The 18,750-nt window shown below is 42.4% G+C and overlaps 1 protein-coding gene across 1 annotated transcript in view; it reads left to right on the top strand.

Moving 5' to 3' along the window:
• LOC111981964 (kin of IRRE-like protein 3) overlaps positions 1–18,750 on the top strand; it is a 308,738-nt gene that overhangs the window by 239,338 nt on the left and 50,650 nt on the right. Inside the window, exon 6 of the mRNA XM_024013468.2 lies at positions 9,823–9,928. Within this exon, the coding sequence (XP_023869236.1) occupies positions 9,823–9,928 (106 nt within the window). The remainder of the gene's footprint in view (positions 1–9,822; positions 9,929–18,750) is intronic.

Here is an 18,750-nt window from a genome sequence, read left to right as displayed (position 1 = left end):
AACAACCAAAAGAAATATCCGCCATGTTGCGCCGTCAACATTAGTTAGAAATTGCATTATAAATATTCACTTACCTTTGATGATCTTCATCAGAATGCACTCCCAGGAATCCCAGTTCCACAATAAATGTTTGATTTGTTCCATAAAGTCCATCAATTGTGTCCAAATAGCTTCTTTTGTTAGGGCATTTGGTAACCAAATCCAAACGCGCGTTCAGGTCCAGTCGGACGAAAAGTTCAAAAAGTTATATTACAGGTCGTAGAAACTTGTCAAACTAAGTATAGAATCAATCTTTAGGATGTTTTTATCATAAATGTTCAATAATGTTCCAACCGGAGAATTCCATTGTCTGTAGAAAAGCAATGGAACGAGAGCTACCTCTGATGTGAACGCGCATGACTGAGAACGAGGCTGCTGCCAGACCAGCTCTCATCCGGCCCCCTTCACGGTAGAAGCCTAAAACAACGTTCTAAAGACGGTTGACATCTAGTGGAAGCCTTAGGAAGTGCAAAATAACCCATATCCCACTGTTTATTCGATAGGGGCTGAGTTCAAAAACTACAAACCTCAGATTTCCCACTTCCTGTTCTGATTTTTTATCAGGTTGTTGCCTGCCATATGAGTTATGTTATACTCACAGACATCATTCAAACAGTTTTAGAAACTTCAGAGTGTTTTCTATCCAATACTAATAATACTATGCATATATTAGCATCTGGGACTGAGTAGGAGGCAGTTTACTCTGGGCATGCTATTCATCCAAAAGTGAAAATGCTGCCCTCAATCCCAAAATATATTTTTTGCTCCATAAAATAATCCAGCAATATGTGCACCAACATTGTGTCTCTTTAAAGTCTTCTCACTCATTGATCAAGACAGCTCTCTGTCATCATGACATGCAGCACTTGGGGTGGACACCCACCTGTCTCGATCAATGACAGAAGACTTGAAATAGACAAGATGTCTTTAAAAGTCTTTAGGTAAATCCCATTATCTGGTGTAATAATCTGTAACTACTATTCTCTGCGCGTGTGTCAGGTGTCTCTACACCTGAAACACACTCAGACACACTAAACTATACTACACTGTTCATACAATTTTTTAGTATGTTGCTTTTACCATATAACACTGTTGTTGAATACCCAGTTCTTTTGAGTTAGCATTAAATTGTGTATACTCTTGTATTTTAGATTTGAACAAATAACCAAACATTCTTTGGATATCTGAATGTCTAGCATCTGTTTGATTCTACAGAGCCCTGTACAGCTTATATATACACTGAACAAAAATATACACGCAACATGCAACAATTTCAAAGATTTTACTGCGTTACAGTTCATATAAGGAAACCAGTCACTTGAAATGAATTAATTAGGCTCTAATCTATGGATGTCGCATGACTGGGCAAGGGTGCAGCCAAGGGTCCAGCCAATCAAAATTAGTTTTTACCCACAAAAGGGCTTTATTAAAGACAGAAACACTCCTCAGCACCCTCTCAGAGGATCTAGCAGGTGAAGAAGTGGATTTCCTGGGCTGGCGTGGTTGCACGTGGTCTGTGGTTGTGAGGCCAGTTGGACTTAGTGCCACATTCTCTAATATAATGTTGGAAGTGGTTTATAGTAGAGAAATGAACATTCAATTCTTTGGCAAAAGCTCTGGTGAACATGCCTGCAGTCAGGATGGCAATTTCACTCTCCCTCAAAACTTATAACATCTTTGGTATTGTATTGTGTCACAAAACTGCACATTTTAGAATGGCCTTTTATTGTCCCCAGCACAAGGTGTACCTGTGTAATGATCATGCTGTTTAATCAGCTTCTTGATATGCCACACCTTTCAGTTGAATGGATGATCTTGGTAAAGGAGAAATGCTCACTAACAGGGATGTAAACCAATTTGTGCTCAAAATGTAAAATAAATAAGCTTGTTGTGCATAGGGAACATTCCTGGGATATTTTATTTCAGCTCATGAAACATGGGAACAACACTTTACATGTTGCGTTTATATTTTTGTTCAGTAGAAATATATTCTGTGAATCCATAATGAGAGACATATTTTAAAGGTTGATTAAAAAATATCCATATTTATTTTATGGGGGTTCTACATCAAGGCTCTCCAACCCTATTCCTGGAGAGCTACCGTCCTGTAGATCTTCACTCCAACCCTAATCTAGCACACCTGATTCAAATAGTTAACTGGTTGATAAGCTGAACCAGGTTAGTTACAACTGGGGTTGGAGCGAAAACCTACAGGAGTGTAGCTCTCCAGGAACAGGGTTGGAGACCAATGTTCTAAATAGTCTTACGCTTAGCAACACTTGCTGTGTTTACACAGGCAGCCCAATTCTGATCATTTTCTTCCACTAATTGGTCTTAATCACATCAGATCCTTATAAGATCTGATCTGATTGGTCAAAAGACCAATTAGTGAAAAAAAGATCAGAATTGGGCTGCCTGTGTAAACGCAGCCATAGTCCTTTATAAGGCACACTGGCAATGGTGGGCTGGGGAAGCTGAGACTCCTTGTGCTTATTGTGATGGCCTTGTCCTGAACGGCTAGCTAAGATAAGACTCTGCCAAAAGTGGTGTAGGGCTTCTTAACCACCAACTAGATGGTCCTCTTGCAGAAGATTTCCTGGTGCTGCACTTCTACTGGAAAGATACGGTTGTGGTCTTAGCATTTTACACTTTGTGGAAGGGACGTAGGACAACATGCCTTTGTTGGTCCCATTCAGTTGATATCTTTACCATCTAGCATATTGTTTAGGCACAATGAGGGGACATTAGGAGCTGCTTTTTAGAGGAAGGATCAGTCAACAATGTGAATGGGCTGGGCTAAAGGTGTGAAAAGTTTGAGGAAGGCGGTTCTTGCACAGTATGAATTTATGTATGGGAGATTGATAAGAAATTGCACCTAAATCACTCAACACATTAACTGTCTAAGCATAACCCTGCACAACCAAAACTCCCTCATCTCAAAGTAATGTCTGTAAACCTCCTCCAGCCCATTGACTTTGACAGATAATTCTTGTCAATAGTTGCCCTTTCCACAGAAATTTGTATTGTGTTTTGAGAATCTGCAGAGAGAATAAAGCGGTTGTGTCATTACTGTTGTAGTCTTGATTGTATACCTTTCAGTGTTCCTTGCTGGTGGTGTCTGTCCCACAATCTGTTGTGCTCCATAACCGTAAGGTGTGTCCCCTCCCTCATGCTTGTGTACCCAAAAAGGCCCCCACTTTGGGGTATTTTTCAGCAGGGCACCGTGGAATGACTCCAGATAACCTGAGTTTTAGAAAAAAGGTGAAGAGGGATAAACTAAATGGATTACATGGTCTGGAAGGTACTCTGTGGTCCTCAGACTAAGTCTAATCACCTGTAACCCCGTAACACAAATCATACAAACACTACCCAATTCATGTTTATACCATGCTTACTGTAAATGGACCTATCTTAGCTGTCAGCTTGTACATATTTTGGCCAACTTACCTTCACCTTGTGCAGAGCTATAGGTTTGAAGTGCATGTTGGTGAACTCAGATTCTGTACCACCTACAACAAAACACACAATTTAACCACTCCACTAATTGGATTGATCTATATTTGACTGGCTAGCAAAGTATACCTAACAAGGACATTTCAATATTTTCAGCTTGCTGTTTGCTTAGTAGCCTCACTAAATTGGCAGCAAGCTTGCTAGCCAGCTGAGACTGGCTGAGAACCAATGAACCAACCATAAACGATTTATACACATCAGTTAGTTACTGTAGCTATATTGACAATTCTATTTTTAGTAACAGAGTGTTTTCCAGACAGGTGGACTAGATGTCTACCAATTAAGATACTCTTTATTTGGTAACATTAGCTAGCTTACATCAGTACAACCATGTTTGCTCTGCTGAAGGTAGCTACCAGTCTTGCAGTGACTACCATGGAATAGGCCAAATTGACTGACAGTGTATATTTTTGTATTTTTTTTATTTATCCGTTATTTTACCAGGTAAGTTGACTGAGAACACGTTCTCATTTGCAGCAACAACCTGGGGAATAGTTACAGGGGAGAGGAGGGGGATGAATGAGCCAATTGTAAACTGGGGATTATTAGGTGACCGTGATGGTTGAGGGCCAGATTGGGAATTTAGCCAGGACACCAGGGTTAACACCCCTACTCTTACGATAAGTGCCATGGGATCTTTAATGACCTCAGAGAGTCAGGACACCCGTTTAACGTCCCATCCGAAAGACGGCACCCTACACAGAGCAGTGTCCCCAATCACTGCCCTGGGGCATTGGGATCTTTGTTTAGACCAGAGGAAAGAGTGCCTCCTACTGGCCCTCCAACACCACTTCCAGCAGCATCTGGTCTCCCATCCAGGGCCTGACCAGGACCAACCCTGCTTAGCTTCAGAAGCAAGCCAGCAGTGGTATGCAGGGTGGTATGCTGCTGGCTTCAGCAAACTTAACATGTTTAAATATTTGCATGTTGGTATATACCAAAAGATAGCTAACTTGGCTGGCTAGGCTAGCAAGCTAGCTAACTTTAGGTTACCTGTAATTCAGAATCTTAAATCTTTGTTATAAATGGGGGGAAAATGGATGGTATCGCATCACTTCTCAGCTGTCGTCGAAATGGATTCCCCATCAGTTAAGCCTGAAAATCCCTCTGATAGTCTTTGGTCACCGCATCATTCTTGATAGCCACAAGCCACTGGCAGAAGCGGGATAAATCTTGTTTGTAATTAGCACTGCCAGGCACAGAACACTACACGGGCATGATGAAAAACTGTGAAAAACAAACGTTTTCTAAAAAAACTTGCCTTTAGAAGTTCTGAGATTACTGTGTGTCGGTCGTACGAAGTAAACAACGTCATTATTCAAGTTTGTGGGCACGATCAGCATTCGCTATGAATGCCAGACTTTGTGGTTCACTATGAGCAGACGAATACAAAGGGAGTCGAAACTTCTCAATTCTACCTGTGAAATTAAAATGTGCTAGTTCTAGCTTGTGGTTTGGATAATTGTGATGTTTATGATTAAAAACATAATGTTGTGAATATAGTAATGACTGTATGCTATGACAGAGCCAGGGTGAAATGCCCCTTTAAGTCTGATTTTGTTGTAGGAAGAATAGTTGCTGCTTCTGCAAAAGCTAATAGGGAACCGAATTAACCATTTTACAATTTCAAATAACCGCAATATGTCGTTAATCACTATTTCAGCAAATGCTGCACTGGGTGTTTAAAGGGATGGCGATATTTACTTCCAAAGATTCAGATTAACTTATGGATACCATTTGTATGTATCTGCATCCAGTAAGAAGAAAGTTAGTTAGTTTCGAGAGCCAATGCTAGCTAGCATAGGCGAAATGACTGAAAATCTAGCATGCTAGCTGTTCCCATAGACTTCCAATAGTCAAGCTAATGCTAGTTAGCAATATTCCAGTCAAGCTAACGCTAGTTAGCAATTGGGCAAAGGTTTGATAGCAACATCCTTCAAATTGCACGCAGAAACATAAAAATTGTATCCACTCATTCATCTGACTGAAGTAAAGGGCTTCATTGCCAAAATCCTGAACTATGCCTTTAATTTCATTGAGCCCTAGATGCTGTCGTCATATCCAATGTTGGTTAACACATCCTCTCTCCCTGTCTAAGGGGGGGGGGGGGGTGTTCATTAGGCACCAAAACAGAAAAGGGAGTGAAACATGGGGATTAGCTGGACTTTTTAGCATTATTACATACAGCCAGAAATAACTATTGGATATCAGAGCGACGGTCTCTCACCAAGATTACGACCAGGAATACGACTTTCCCGAATTTGATATTTTGTTCGTACCCCCCAGGGCAATTGAACTTATCCCAGAGGCTGCTCCAAGACGCTGCTGGCTGAGAAGAGGTATTCGGCCTGGACTTCTAGTCCGACTCAGGAGGCGTGCACACCATCCACTGCTTCCGAGTATATTACTCGCTAATGTTCAGTCTCTGGATAATGAAGTAGAGGAGCTCCTTCCAGAAAAACATCAGGGTCTGTAACATACTGTTTCACGGAATCATGGCTCTCTCCGGATATACTGTCCCCGTCCATACAGCCAGCTGGGTTCTCAGTACATTGCGCAGACAGGAATAAAGAACTCTCCGGGAAGAATAAAGGCAGTGGTGTATCTTTCATGATTAACTAGTCATGATGAGATTGTGATAACCTACAGACAATCAAGTACTTTTGTTCACCAAACCTAAAAAACCTCACAATCAAATGCCAACCGTATTACCTCCCAAGAAAATTATCTTTGGTTATAGTCACAGCTGTGTATATTCCCCTAAAGCCGAAACTACGACAAGCTGAGCTACACTGGGCTTTGTGCGAACTGGAAACCACATATCCTGAGGCTGCATTTATTGAGGCTGGGGATTTTAACAAAGCAAATTTGAGGAAAACGCTACCGAAGTTCTATCAACACATTGACTGTAGTACTCACGCTATCAGATCACGACTTCATTCTGCTTCTCCCTTCCTATAGGCAGAAACTTTACCTTGCTAAGGTCTGTTCAACGCAAGTCTGACCAATCGGAATCCATGCTTCAAGATTGTTTTGATCACATGGACTGGGATATGTTCCAGGTAGCCTCTGAGAATAACATTGACAAATACATGGACACGGTGACTGAGTTCAATAGGAAGTGTATATGCAACGTTGTTCCCACTGTGACTATTTAAACCTATCCAAATCAGAAACAGTGGATAGACGGTACCATTCGTGCAAAACTTAAAGTGCGAACCACCACATTTAACCATGACAAGGTGACTCGGCATAAGGTTGAATACAAACAGTGTAGTTATTCCCTCCGTAAGGCAATCAAACAGGCAAAAACGTAAGTACAGAGACAAAGTAGAGTTGCAATTCAATGGATCAGACATGAAACAATCATGAATTACAAAGGGACTATCAGCCATGTCGCGGACACAGACGTTTTGCTCCCGGACAAGCTAAACACTTCTCCTTCTCCGTGGCCGACGTGACTGAGACATTTAAGCGCGTTAGCCTCGCAGGGCTGCCGGCCCAGACGGCTTCCCTAGCCGCATCCGCAGACAGTGTTTACGGACATATTCAATCTCTCCCTATCCCAGTCTTCCTGATGGACCGACCCCAGGTGGTGACGGTAGGAAACAACACCTCCCCTTCTCTGATCCTCAACACTGGGGCCCTACAAGGGTGCGTGCACAGTCCCCCTCCTGTACTCCCTGTTCACCCATGACTGCGTGGCAACGCAGGCCTCCAACTCAATAACTTTTGTAGACGACACAACAGTAGTAGGCCTAATTACCAACAATGACGAGACCCCCTACAGGGAGGAGTTGAGGGCCCTGGCGGAGTGGTGCCAGGAAAGTAACCTCTCCCTCGATGCCAGCAAAACAAAGGAGCTGATTGTGGACTTCATGAAACAGCAGAGGGAGCACAACCCTATCCACATCGACGGGACCTCAGTGGAGAAGGAGAAAAGCTACAAGTTCCTGCGTATACACATCACTGACAATCTGAAATGATTCAACCACACAGACAGTGTTGTGAAGAAGGCGCAACAGCACCTCTTCAACCTCAGGAAGCTGAAGAAATGTGGCTTGTGCCCTAAGAACCTCACAAATGTTTACAGTTGTGGCAATTGCACTGCCTGCAACTGCAGGGCTCTCCAGAGGGTGGTGCGGTCTGCCCATTGCATCACCGTGGGCACACTGCCTGTCCTCCAAGACACCTACAGCACCCGATGTCACAGGAAGGGCAAAAAGATAATCAAGGACATCAACCACCCAAGCCAAGGCCTATTCACCCCTTTACCATCCAGAAAGTGAGGTCAGTACAGGTGCATCAAAGCTGGGTCAGAGAGACTGAAAAATTGCTTCTATCTCAAGGCCATCAGAATGTTAAATAGCATCACTAGCCGATTACCACCCGGTTACTCAACCATGCACCTTAGAGGCTGCTGCCCTATATACATAGACATGGAATCACTGGTCACTTTAACAATGGAACACTATTCACTTTAGTAATGTTTACATACTGCTTTACTTATTTCAAATGTACAGTCGTGGCCAAAAGTTTTGAGAATGACACAAATATTAATTTTCACAAAGTCTGCTGCCTCAGTTTGTATGATGGGAATTTGCATATACTCCAGAACGTTATGAAGAGTGATAAGATGAATTGCAAATAATTGCAAAGTCACTCTTTGCCATGCAAATGCACGGAATCCCCCCAAAACATTTCCACTGCATTTCAGCCCTGCCACAAAAGGACCAGATGACGTCATGTCAGTGATTCTCTCGTTAGCACAGGTGTGAGTGTTGACGAGGACAAGGCTGGAGATCACTCTGTCATGCTGATTGAGTTCGAATAACAGACTGGAAGCTTCAAAAGGAGGGTGGTACTTGGAATCATTGTTCTTCCACTGTCAAACATGTTTACCTGTAAGGAAACACATGCCGTCATCATTGCTTTACGCAAAAAGGGCTTCACAGGCAAGGATATTGCTGCCAGTAAGATTGCACCTAAATCAACCATTTATCGGATCATCAAGAACTTCAAGGAAAGCGGTTCAATTGTTGTGAAGAAGGCTTCAGGGCGCCCAAGAAAGTCCAGCAAGTGCCAGGACCGTTTACTAAAGTTGATTCAGCTGTGGGATCGGGGCACCACCAGTACAGAGCTTGCTCAGGAATGGCAGCAGGCAGGTGTGAGTGCATCTGCATGCACACTGAGGTGAAGACTTTTGGAGGGTGGCCTGGTGTCAAGAAGGGCAGCAAAGAAGCCACTTCTCTCCAGGAAAAACATCAGGGACAGACTGATATTCTGCAAAAGGTACAGGGATTGGGACTGGGATAAAGTACTTTTCTCTGATGAATCCCCTTTCTGATTGTTTGGGGCATCTGGAAAAAAGCTTGTCCGGAGAAGACAAGGTGAGCGCTACCATCAGTCCTGTGTCATGCCAACAGTAAAACATCCTGAGACCATTCATGTGTGGGGTTGCTTCTCAGCCAAGGGAGTGGGCTCACTCACAATTTTGCCTAAGAACACAGCCATGAATAAAGAATGGTACCAACACATCCTCCAAGAGCAACTTCTCCCAACCATCCAGGAACAGTTTGGTAACAAACAATGCCTTTTCCAGCATGATGGAGGACCTTACCATAAGGCAAAAGTGATAACTAAGTGGTGCGGGGAACAAAACATCGATATTTTGGGTCCATTGCCAAGAAACTCCCCAGCCCTTAATCCCATTGAGAACTTGTGGTCAATCCTCAAGAGGCGGGTGGACAAACGAAAACCCACAAATTCTGACAAACTCCAAGCATTGATTATGCAAGAATGGGCTGCCATCGGTCAGGATGTGGCCCATAAGTTAATTGACAGCATGCCAGGGCGGATTGCAGAGGTCTTGAAAGAGAAGGATCAGCACTGCAAATATTGTCTCTTTGCATCATGTAATTGTCAATAAAAGCCTTTGACACTTATGAAATGCCTGAAATTGTTAGTTACTACTGTACTTTTGGAGCTAGGAACTCAAGCATTTTGCTACACCCGTAATAACATCTGATAAATGTGTGTATGTGACCAGTAAAATTTTATATTGATTTTGACTTGTCCAATACAAAATTATTACACATTTTGTAAATTCCATTTTGGTAGCGTGCCCTAACGAGCACGACCCAGGCACAGACTCACCTGTACGATGTCCATAGGACAGCCTCAGTCTCGGCAGGACTTGAGGCTGTGCTAATATTAACACCATACTCTGGCATTGGTTTATAGACTAACCCTCTGTTCTCTCCCATGTAGACCTGCCCCTGGTCAACCTATCTGTGGAGCCCCAGCCCATAATGGAGGGCAATCTGGTAAAGTTCCACTGCTCTGCCAAAGCTAACCCACCAGTCATCCACTACAGGTGAGATAGTACACCTGCATATACAGACACACACACACACACACACACACACACACCACACACACACACACACACACACACACACCACACACACACACACACACACACACACACACACACACACACACACTCTCTTCCTCACACACACACATCTATTTTTCTCTCCAATTTAAATCTTTGGTTTGGGTGACCCAAAATCTCCACTTTTTGATGCCCTTATTGTGTTCAGTAGGCCTATATACCCACAATCTACATTCCGCTCATGTTTATGCACACAGGCTGCTTTAGGAGTTCCGTAGTCTCTCTGTCCATGTTCTGCTGCTCTACTGGGGTATAACACAGGAAACAACCACATACAGTTGAAGTCGGAAGTTTACATACACTTAGGTTGGAGTCATTAAAACTAATTTTTCAACCACTCCACAAATTTCTTGTTAACAAACTATAGTTTTGGCAAGTCGGTTACGACATCTACTTTGTACATGACAAGTATTCTTCCAGTACTTCTTCCAACAATTGTTCAGAGACAGATTATTTCACTTATAATTCACTGTATCACAATTCCAGTGGGTCAGAAGTTTACATCATCTGAGGTTGACTGTGCCTTTAAACAGCTTGGGAAATTCCCCCAAATTATGCCATGGCTTTAGAAGCTTCCGATAGGCTAAATGACATAAGTTGAGTCAATTGGAGGTGTACCTGTACCTCAGTGCCTTTTTGCTTGACATCATGGAGAAATCAAAAGAAATCAGCAAGACCTCTGAAAAAAATTGTAGACCTCCACAAGTCTGATTCATCTTTGGGAGCAATTTCTAAATGCCTGAAGGTACCACGTTCATCTGTACAAACAATAGTACGCAAGTATAAACACCATGGGATCACACAGCCATCATCCCCCTCAGGAAGGAGACGTTCTTGTGAAGATGATGGAGGAAACAGGTACAAAAAGTATCTATATCCACAGTAAAACAAGTCCTAAATCGACATAACCTGAAAGGCCATACTTTTTGGAGAAATGTCCTCTGGTTTGATGAAACAAAAATAGAACTGTTTGGCCATAATGACCATCGTTATGTTTGGAGGAAAAAGGGGGATGCTTGCAAGCTGAAGAACACAATCCTAACTGTGAAGCAGGGGGGTGGCAGCATCATGTTGTGGGGGCTCTTTGCTGCAGGAGGGACTGGTGCACTTCACAAAATAGATGGCATCATGTGGAAGGAAATTTATATGGATATATTGAAGCAACATCTCAAGACATCAGTCAGGAAGTTAAAGCTTGGTCTGAAATGGGTCTTCCAAATGGGCAATGACCCCAAGCATATGTAACAGTATAACTTTACATCCGTCCCCTCGCGAACCAGGGACCCTCTGCACACATCAACAACTGACACCCACGAAGCATCATTACCCATCGCTCCACAAAGGCCGCGGCCCTTGCAGAGCAAGGGGAACCACTACTTCTAGGTTTCAGAGCAAGTGACGTAACCGACTGAAAGGCTGCTAGCGCGCACCACCGCTAACTAGCTAGCCATTTCACATCCGTTACACATACTTCCAAATGTCACGCCCTGACTTTAGTTATATTTGGTTTCTTTATTATTTGGTTAGGTCAGGGTGTGACAAGGGTGGTTTGTTTAGTTTTTGTTTTGTCTATGGGTTTTGTCTTGTCTAGGGTTTTTGTTATCTATGGGGATTTTGTATTGTCTAGGGGTAATTAGGTTGATGGTGGCCTGGATGGGTTTCCAATCAGAGACAGCTGTTTATCGTTGTCTCTGATTGGGGAGCCTATTTAGGTTGCCATTTTCCAAGTGGGTTTTGTGGGTAGTTGTCCTTGTTAGTTGCCTGGATGCACTACGTTGGCGTCATGTGTCGGTTTGATATTTATTGTTTTTGTTGGCGACATCGGTAAATATATAAATAAGTATGTACGCTCAAAACGCTACGCCTTGGTTCACTCTTTTAAACGGCCGTGACACCAAAGTTGTGGCAAAATGGCTTAAGGACAACAAAGTCAAGGTATTGGAGTGGCCATCACAAAGCCCTGACCTCAATCCTATAGAAAATTTGTGGGCAGACCTGAAAAAGAGTGTGCGAGCAAGGAGGCCTCCAAACCTGACTCTGTTACACTAGCTCTGTCGGGAGGATTGGGCCAAAATTCACCCAACGTATTGTGGGAAGCTTGTGGAAGGCTACTCGAAATGTTTGACCCAAGTAAAAAAAATTAAAGGCAATGCTACCAAATACTAATAATATTAGGTGTATGTAAACTTCTAACCCACTGGGAATGTGGTGAAAGAAATAAAAGCTGAAATAAATCATTCTCTCTACTATTATTCTGACATTTCACATTCTTAAAATAAAGTGGTGATCCTAATTAACCTAAGACAGGGAATTGTTACTCGGATTAAATGTCAGGAATTGTGAAAAACTGAGTTTAAATGTATTTGGCTAAGGTGTATGTAAACTTCTCACTTCAACTGTAGGTTTCACATTGTTGTAGGTAGTCCGGGGTGGGGCAGGTGGTTAGTCGGCGTAAAAAAGTGTGCTAAATGTACCCAGATCTCCCCTTAGACCTTAACTCCTTGACAGCAGCTGGCATCTCATTGATTATAGATGGGCGGGGGTCCCTGAGACGATGGCGGTTATATCTCTGCCATATGCCTGTGCAGGGGGGGGGCTAACAAGCGCTGACTGAGGAAAGTGTGAGCTAACACAAGCATTCATTTTGGTTAATTCCCAGCCACCCTAATCAAAAATAAGATGAGGTCTGTCTGCAGTATGCATGTTGAAGGGGTTGTGTCATCTACCATCATTAACTTCCCATCATTCACTTTGGGAAGTTTACCTTTACCTCGTTTTGTTATAACATCTTTGGTCTGACCAACATTAACGTAACACACAGAAGGCATTGAACAATGTCAACAAACATGGCTCCACACATTATTGGCAATTAGCTTAGCATTAGCTTATCATAATCAGCACAACATTCAAAAAAGTATTTTACACACATCATTTGTTTCCAATACAATCTATGCAAGAATCGGAATGCAGGACTTGAAACCGTGAATAAAAGAGTAAATAAATTATTAAGACACAAACCATTTTCTGAAGGTGATTTATTGATACAGTTGGTGTGTGCTGGCAACCAATCACATCAACCCTGATACTCGCTCGGAGCCATTCGGTGTTGTTGTTTATGTATATAGCTAGTTGGCTAAGCTGTAGCCTTAGCAATTTCTTTCAAAAGGAGACTACCCAGATATGTGGAAATTATGGAGGTTTTTGTTTATTCTGACAAAGAATCTGAGTATTAAAATTAGGAATCAGATTCTGACAGTTACAGTGAGGAGTTGCCCCCCAGCCTTGTGGCCATTGAGAACCCTGAATCTGAAGACCCCTTGCCCACTGACAAAGTCCCAGATCCCTCTGAAGATGCTGGTGGTGATGGAGGCAGACCAACAGTGGGTGAAGTACGGAGGGGCTGTGGTAGCTGGAAGGCCGCCAGCCATTTCACTCCTCCTCTGGCCCTGCTTTTGGCTTTGATGAGTCCTAGTCTGGAATGCAAAGCCCCCTTGCGATCTCCCTCTGAGTCAGAGTGCTTTAAGCTGTTTCTGACAGAGGAGCAGGTGGGAGACAGTGGAGGAGATCAATCGCTAGGCCTTGGAGCTACAGTAGAAGAGAAATCCAGGATTGAGGGGGAAGCTTGCTAAATGGATGAAAACCACAATGAGTGAAATGTATACCTTCCTGGTAACAGTCCTTCTCATGGGAATAGTGAAGTAGAACTCTGTAAGGGAATACTGGAGCACGGATCCTATGTTTGCAACTCCCTTCTTTGCCACCCCCTTTTCCCAAGACCGCTTCCTAGTTCTGCTGCTATGCCTGAATTTCATGGAAAATGCTGCTGCCAACATAAATGACCACTTACACAAAATAAGAAATGTTCTCACCAGCCTGACATCAGCATTTGGATGGGACTTTGTGCCATACAAGGACCTATGCATTTGACGAGTCCCTGATGTTACGGAAGGGTAGGCTGGCGTTCTGTCAATACATTCCCTTCAAAAGGCACAGTTTGGGTCAAGTTCTTTATGTGTGACGTATAGACAGGATTTGTCAAGGACATTATAGTCTACACGGGTCCACCACTGACATCCAACATTCGTGGTAATGACCATGCTGGCTCCTCATTTCAGGAAGGGCCACACTTTGTATGTGGACAGCTGGCTTAGCAGTCTTACACTCTTCCAGCATCTGCTCTCCAACAACAATTCAAATCAAATGTTATTGCTCACATACACTTGCTTAGCAGATGTAATTGCAGTTTGAGTCCCTGGCGGAGTAGTGTGTTACTTATGGTAGGCTTTGTTACTTTTGTCCCAGCTCTCTGCAGGTCATTCACTAGGTCTCCCCTGTGGGTTCTGGGATTTTTGCTCACCGTTCTTGTGATAATTTGACCCCACAGGGTGAGATCTTGCGTGGAGCCCCAGATCGAGGGAGATTATCAGTGGTCTTGTATGTCTTCCATTTCCTAATAATTGCTCCCACAGTTGATTTCTTCAAACCAAGCTGCTTACCTATTGCAGATCAGTCTTCCCAGCCTGGTGCAGGTCTACAATTTTGGTTCTTGTGTCCTTTGACAGCTCTTTGGTCTTGGCCATATGGAGTTTGGAGTGTGACTGTTTGAGGTTGTGGACAGGTGTCTTTATACTGATAACAAGTTCAAACAGGTGCCATTAATACAGGTAACGAGTGGAGGACAGAGGAGCTTCTTAAAGAAGAAGTTACAGGTCTGTGAGAGCCAGAAATCTTGCTTGTTTGTAGGTGACCAAATACTTATTTTCCACCATAATTTGCAAATAAATTCATTAAAAATCCTACAATGTGATTTTCAGGATTTTTTCCCCTCATTATGTCTGTCATAGCTGAAGTGTAACTATGATGAAAATTACAGGCCTCTCTCATCTTTTTAAGTGGGAGAACTTGCACAATTGGTGGCTGACTAAATACTTTTTTTGCCCCACTGTATATGTGTGTACCTTGTGACATACCCCTGTGCTTGGGGGAGTACCATACAATCAGGCACTATTGAGCAAATCTGCAGCAATTACTGACTGACTGAGTGATTTGACAGGTGACCTGCCATGATACTATGACTTGGGGGTAGGAATGGTGGGGGGTAGGAATGCAGTTTTTGATGTTAAACCACTACATGAATATTGAAATATGGGTTATGCATATCTATACTGACATGACAGTTGTCAGTCTTCCCTTGCATTTTCCCTCATGTTTTTGTTTGTTGTTCAATAAAATAAATGCCTATGTCTTTTGTTGTTTTTCTCTCCAGTTAAACTGTAAAGGAGTGTAGATTCAAACAGTATATTGCTGCATTCAAACGCTGGCCTCAATCTTCAGCATGAAAGATGGCAAATTGTTTTCAATATTGTTTGTGTGCGTGGTTTCTGAAAGTACTAAATAAATATGAAATATTCGTAATTAGAATACAATATCAGAAAATAGCAATAGAAAAAACATTACACAAAATAATTAATTGCATTTACAACATGACAATTTTGAATGATCTACATAAGAAGCAGTAACTGAAGTGCTCCACAAGGGCTCCGCAAGAGGGCAGGGCAGGACAGAGGTATGCTAAACACGCCAAATGAATACAGTGCCTTGCAAAAGTATTCATCCCCCTTGGCATTTTCCCTATTTTGTTGCATTACAACCTGTAATTTAAATGGATTTATATTTGGATTTCATGTAATGGACATGCACAAAATTGTCCAAATTGGTGAAGTGAAATAAAAAAAAATACTTGTTTAAAAATAAAAAAGTACAGAAAAATTGTACATGGACATGTATTCACCCCCTTAATAAGATCTGGTGCCACCAATTACCTAAAGAAGTCAAATAATTAGTTAACCAAAGTCCACTTGTGTGCAATCTTAGTGTCACATGATCTCAATATATATATATATATATTTTTTTTTTATCCATTATTTTACCAGGTTAAGTTGACGGAGAACACATTCTCATTTACAGCAACAACCTGGGGAATAGTTACAGGGGATAGGAGGGGGATGAATGAGCCAATTGTAAACTGGGGATTATTAGGTGACTGTGATGGTTTGAGGGCCAGATTGGGAAAGACAGCACCCTAGGTTTGGAATATTTTTTAGACCAGAGGAAAGAGTGTTTCCCACTGGCCCTCCAACACCACTTCCAGCAGCATCTGGTCTCCCATCCAGGGACTGACCAGGACCAACCCTGCTTAGCAGCAGAAGCAAGCCAGCAGTGGAATGCAGGGTGGTATGCTGCTGGCTATAAATATATACACCTGTTCTGAAAGGTCCCAGAGTCTGCAACACAACTAAGCAAGTGACACCATGAAGACCAAGTTGTGGAGACGTATAGTTCAGGATTGGGTTATAAGAAAATATCAGAAACTTTGAACATCCCACGGAGCACCATTAAATCCATTATAAAAAAATGGCAAGAATATGGCACCACAACAAACCTGCCAAGAGAGGGCCGCCCACCAAAACTCACTGACCAGGCAAGGAGAGCATTAATCAGAGAGGCAACAAAGAGACCAAAGATAACCCTGAAGAAGCTGCAAAGCTCCACAGTGAAGATTGGAGTATCTATCCATAGGACCACTGTAAGCCATACACCCCACAGGCCAGAAAAAAAGCCGATGCTAAAAGAAAAAAATAAGCAAACACGTTTGGTGTTTGCCAAAAAGCATGTGGGACACTTCCCATACATATGGAAGAAAGTACTCTGGTCAGATGAGATTAAAATGTAGCCTTTTAGTCATCAAGGAAAACGCTATGTCTGGCGCAAACCCAACACCTCTCATCACCCCAAGAACCCCATCCCCACAGTGAAGCATGGTGGCGGCAGCAATGGGGATGTTTTTCATCGGCAAGGACTGGGAAACTGGTCAGAATTTAAGGAATGATGGATGGCGCAAAATACAGGGAAATCTTGAGGGAAACCTGTTTCAGTTTTACAGAGATTTGAGACTGGGACGGAGGTTCACCTTCCAGCAGGACAATGACCCTAAGCATACTGCTAAAACAACACTTGAGTGGTTTAAGGGGAAACATTTAAATATCTTGGAATGGCTTAGTCAAAGTCCAGACCTCAATCCAATTGAGAATCTGTGGTATGACTTAAAGTTTGCTGTACACCAGCGAAACCCATCCAACTTGAAGGAGCTGGAGCAGTTTTGCCTTGAAGAATGGACAAAAATCCCAGTGGCTAGATGTACCAAGCTAATAGAGACATACCCCAAGAGACTTACATTTATATTACATTTAAGTCATTTAGCAGACGCTCTTATCCAGAGCGACTTACAAATTGGTGCATTCACCTTATGATATCCAGTGGAACAACCACTTTACAATAGTGCATCTAACTCTTTTAAGGGGGGGGGGGGTTTAGAAGGATTACTTTATCCTATCCTAGGTATTCCTTAAAGAGGTGGACTTAAAGACTTGCAGCTTTAATTGCTGCAAAAGGTGGCTTTACAAAGTATTGACTTTGGGGGGTTGAGTACTTACGCATTTTCAAGTTTAAATTTTTTTGGTCTTATGTCTTGTTTGTTTGACAAGAAAAAATATTTTGCATCTTCAAAGTGGTAGGCATGCTGTGTAAATCAAATGATACAAACCCCCAAAGAATCCATTTTAATTCCAGGTTGTTAGGCAACAAAATAGGAAAAATGCCAAGGGGGTTGAATACTTTTGCAAGCCACTGTGTACACAGGCCAATGGTCATGATGAGGGCAGCTTCAAAGAAGCGAATAGGTCGCTGACGCCATTAGCATTGTTTTTACAGAACTAATAGATTACTTTATATAAGCACAATTGAGTATAACGTAATTGTTCTGAAATCAGTACCTTGCGTGGTTACAAAGGAATGCACACGCTCAATACATAAACACATACATACAGTTGAATTCGGAAGTTTACATACACTTAGGTTGGAGTCATTAAAACACTTTTGTACCCGTTTCCTCCAGCATCTTCACAAGGTCCTTTGCTGTTGTTCTGGGATTGATTTGCACTTTTTGCTCCAAAGTACGTTCATCTCTAGGAGACAGAACGCGTCTCCTTCCTGAGCGGTATGACAGCTACATAGTCCCATGGTGTTTATACATGCGTACTATTGTTTGTACAGATGAACGTGGTACCTTCAGGCATTTGGAAATTGCTCCCAAGGATGAACCAGACTTGTGGGGGTCTTGGCTGATTCCTTTTGAATTTCCATAGTTAGTGTATGTAAACTTCTGAGCCACTGGAATTGTGATACAGTGAATTATGAGTGAAATAATCTGTCTGTAAACAATTTTTGGAAGAATTACTTGTCATGCACAAAGTAGATGTCCTAACAGACTTGCCAAAACTATAGTTTGTTAACAAGAAATGTGTGGAGTGGTTGAAAAACAAGTTTTAATGACAACCTGGAGTCATTGTGTTTTTAAACTTCCGACTTCAACTGTAAGTGTATGTAAACTTCTGACTTCAGCTGTATATAACTTGCAAATATTGTATAATCCAGGTGTGCAAAGCTCTTATGGCGCTTTTGCACTGCATGACAGTGCCATGCCGTGCCGTGAATATCACAGTTCCTATTTCATTTTCATTTTCCCATGGCCCGCATGATTCCTGGACCCAAGCATGATATTCATCCTTAAACAACATAAGGAAAACAACAATGAAAGCAATGCAGGCGCCAGCGGGAAAAAGTTTAGCATGTTCTATTCTGAGTCGAGAAAATGTCTGCATACATGACCTGAGGAACCACTC

This window comes from Salvelinus sp. IW2-2015, linkage group LG20 (assembly GCF_002910315.2).
Source record: "Salvelinus sp. IW2-2015 linkage group LG20, ASM291031v2, whole genome shotgun sequence".
In the NCBI taxonomy this organism is placed as follows: domain Eukaryota; kingdom Metazoa; phylum Chordata; class Actinopteri; order Salmoniformes; family Salmonidae; genus Salvelinus; species Salvelinus sp. IW2-2015.
This window is presented reverse-complemented; position numbering and strand designations above follow the sequence as displayed.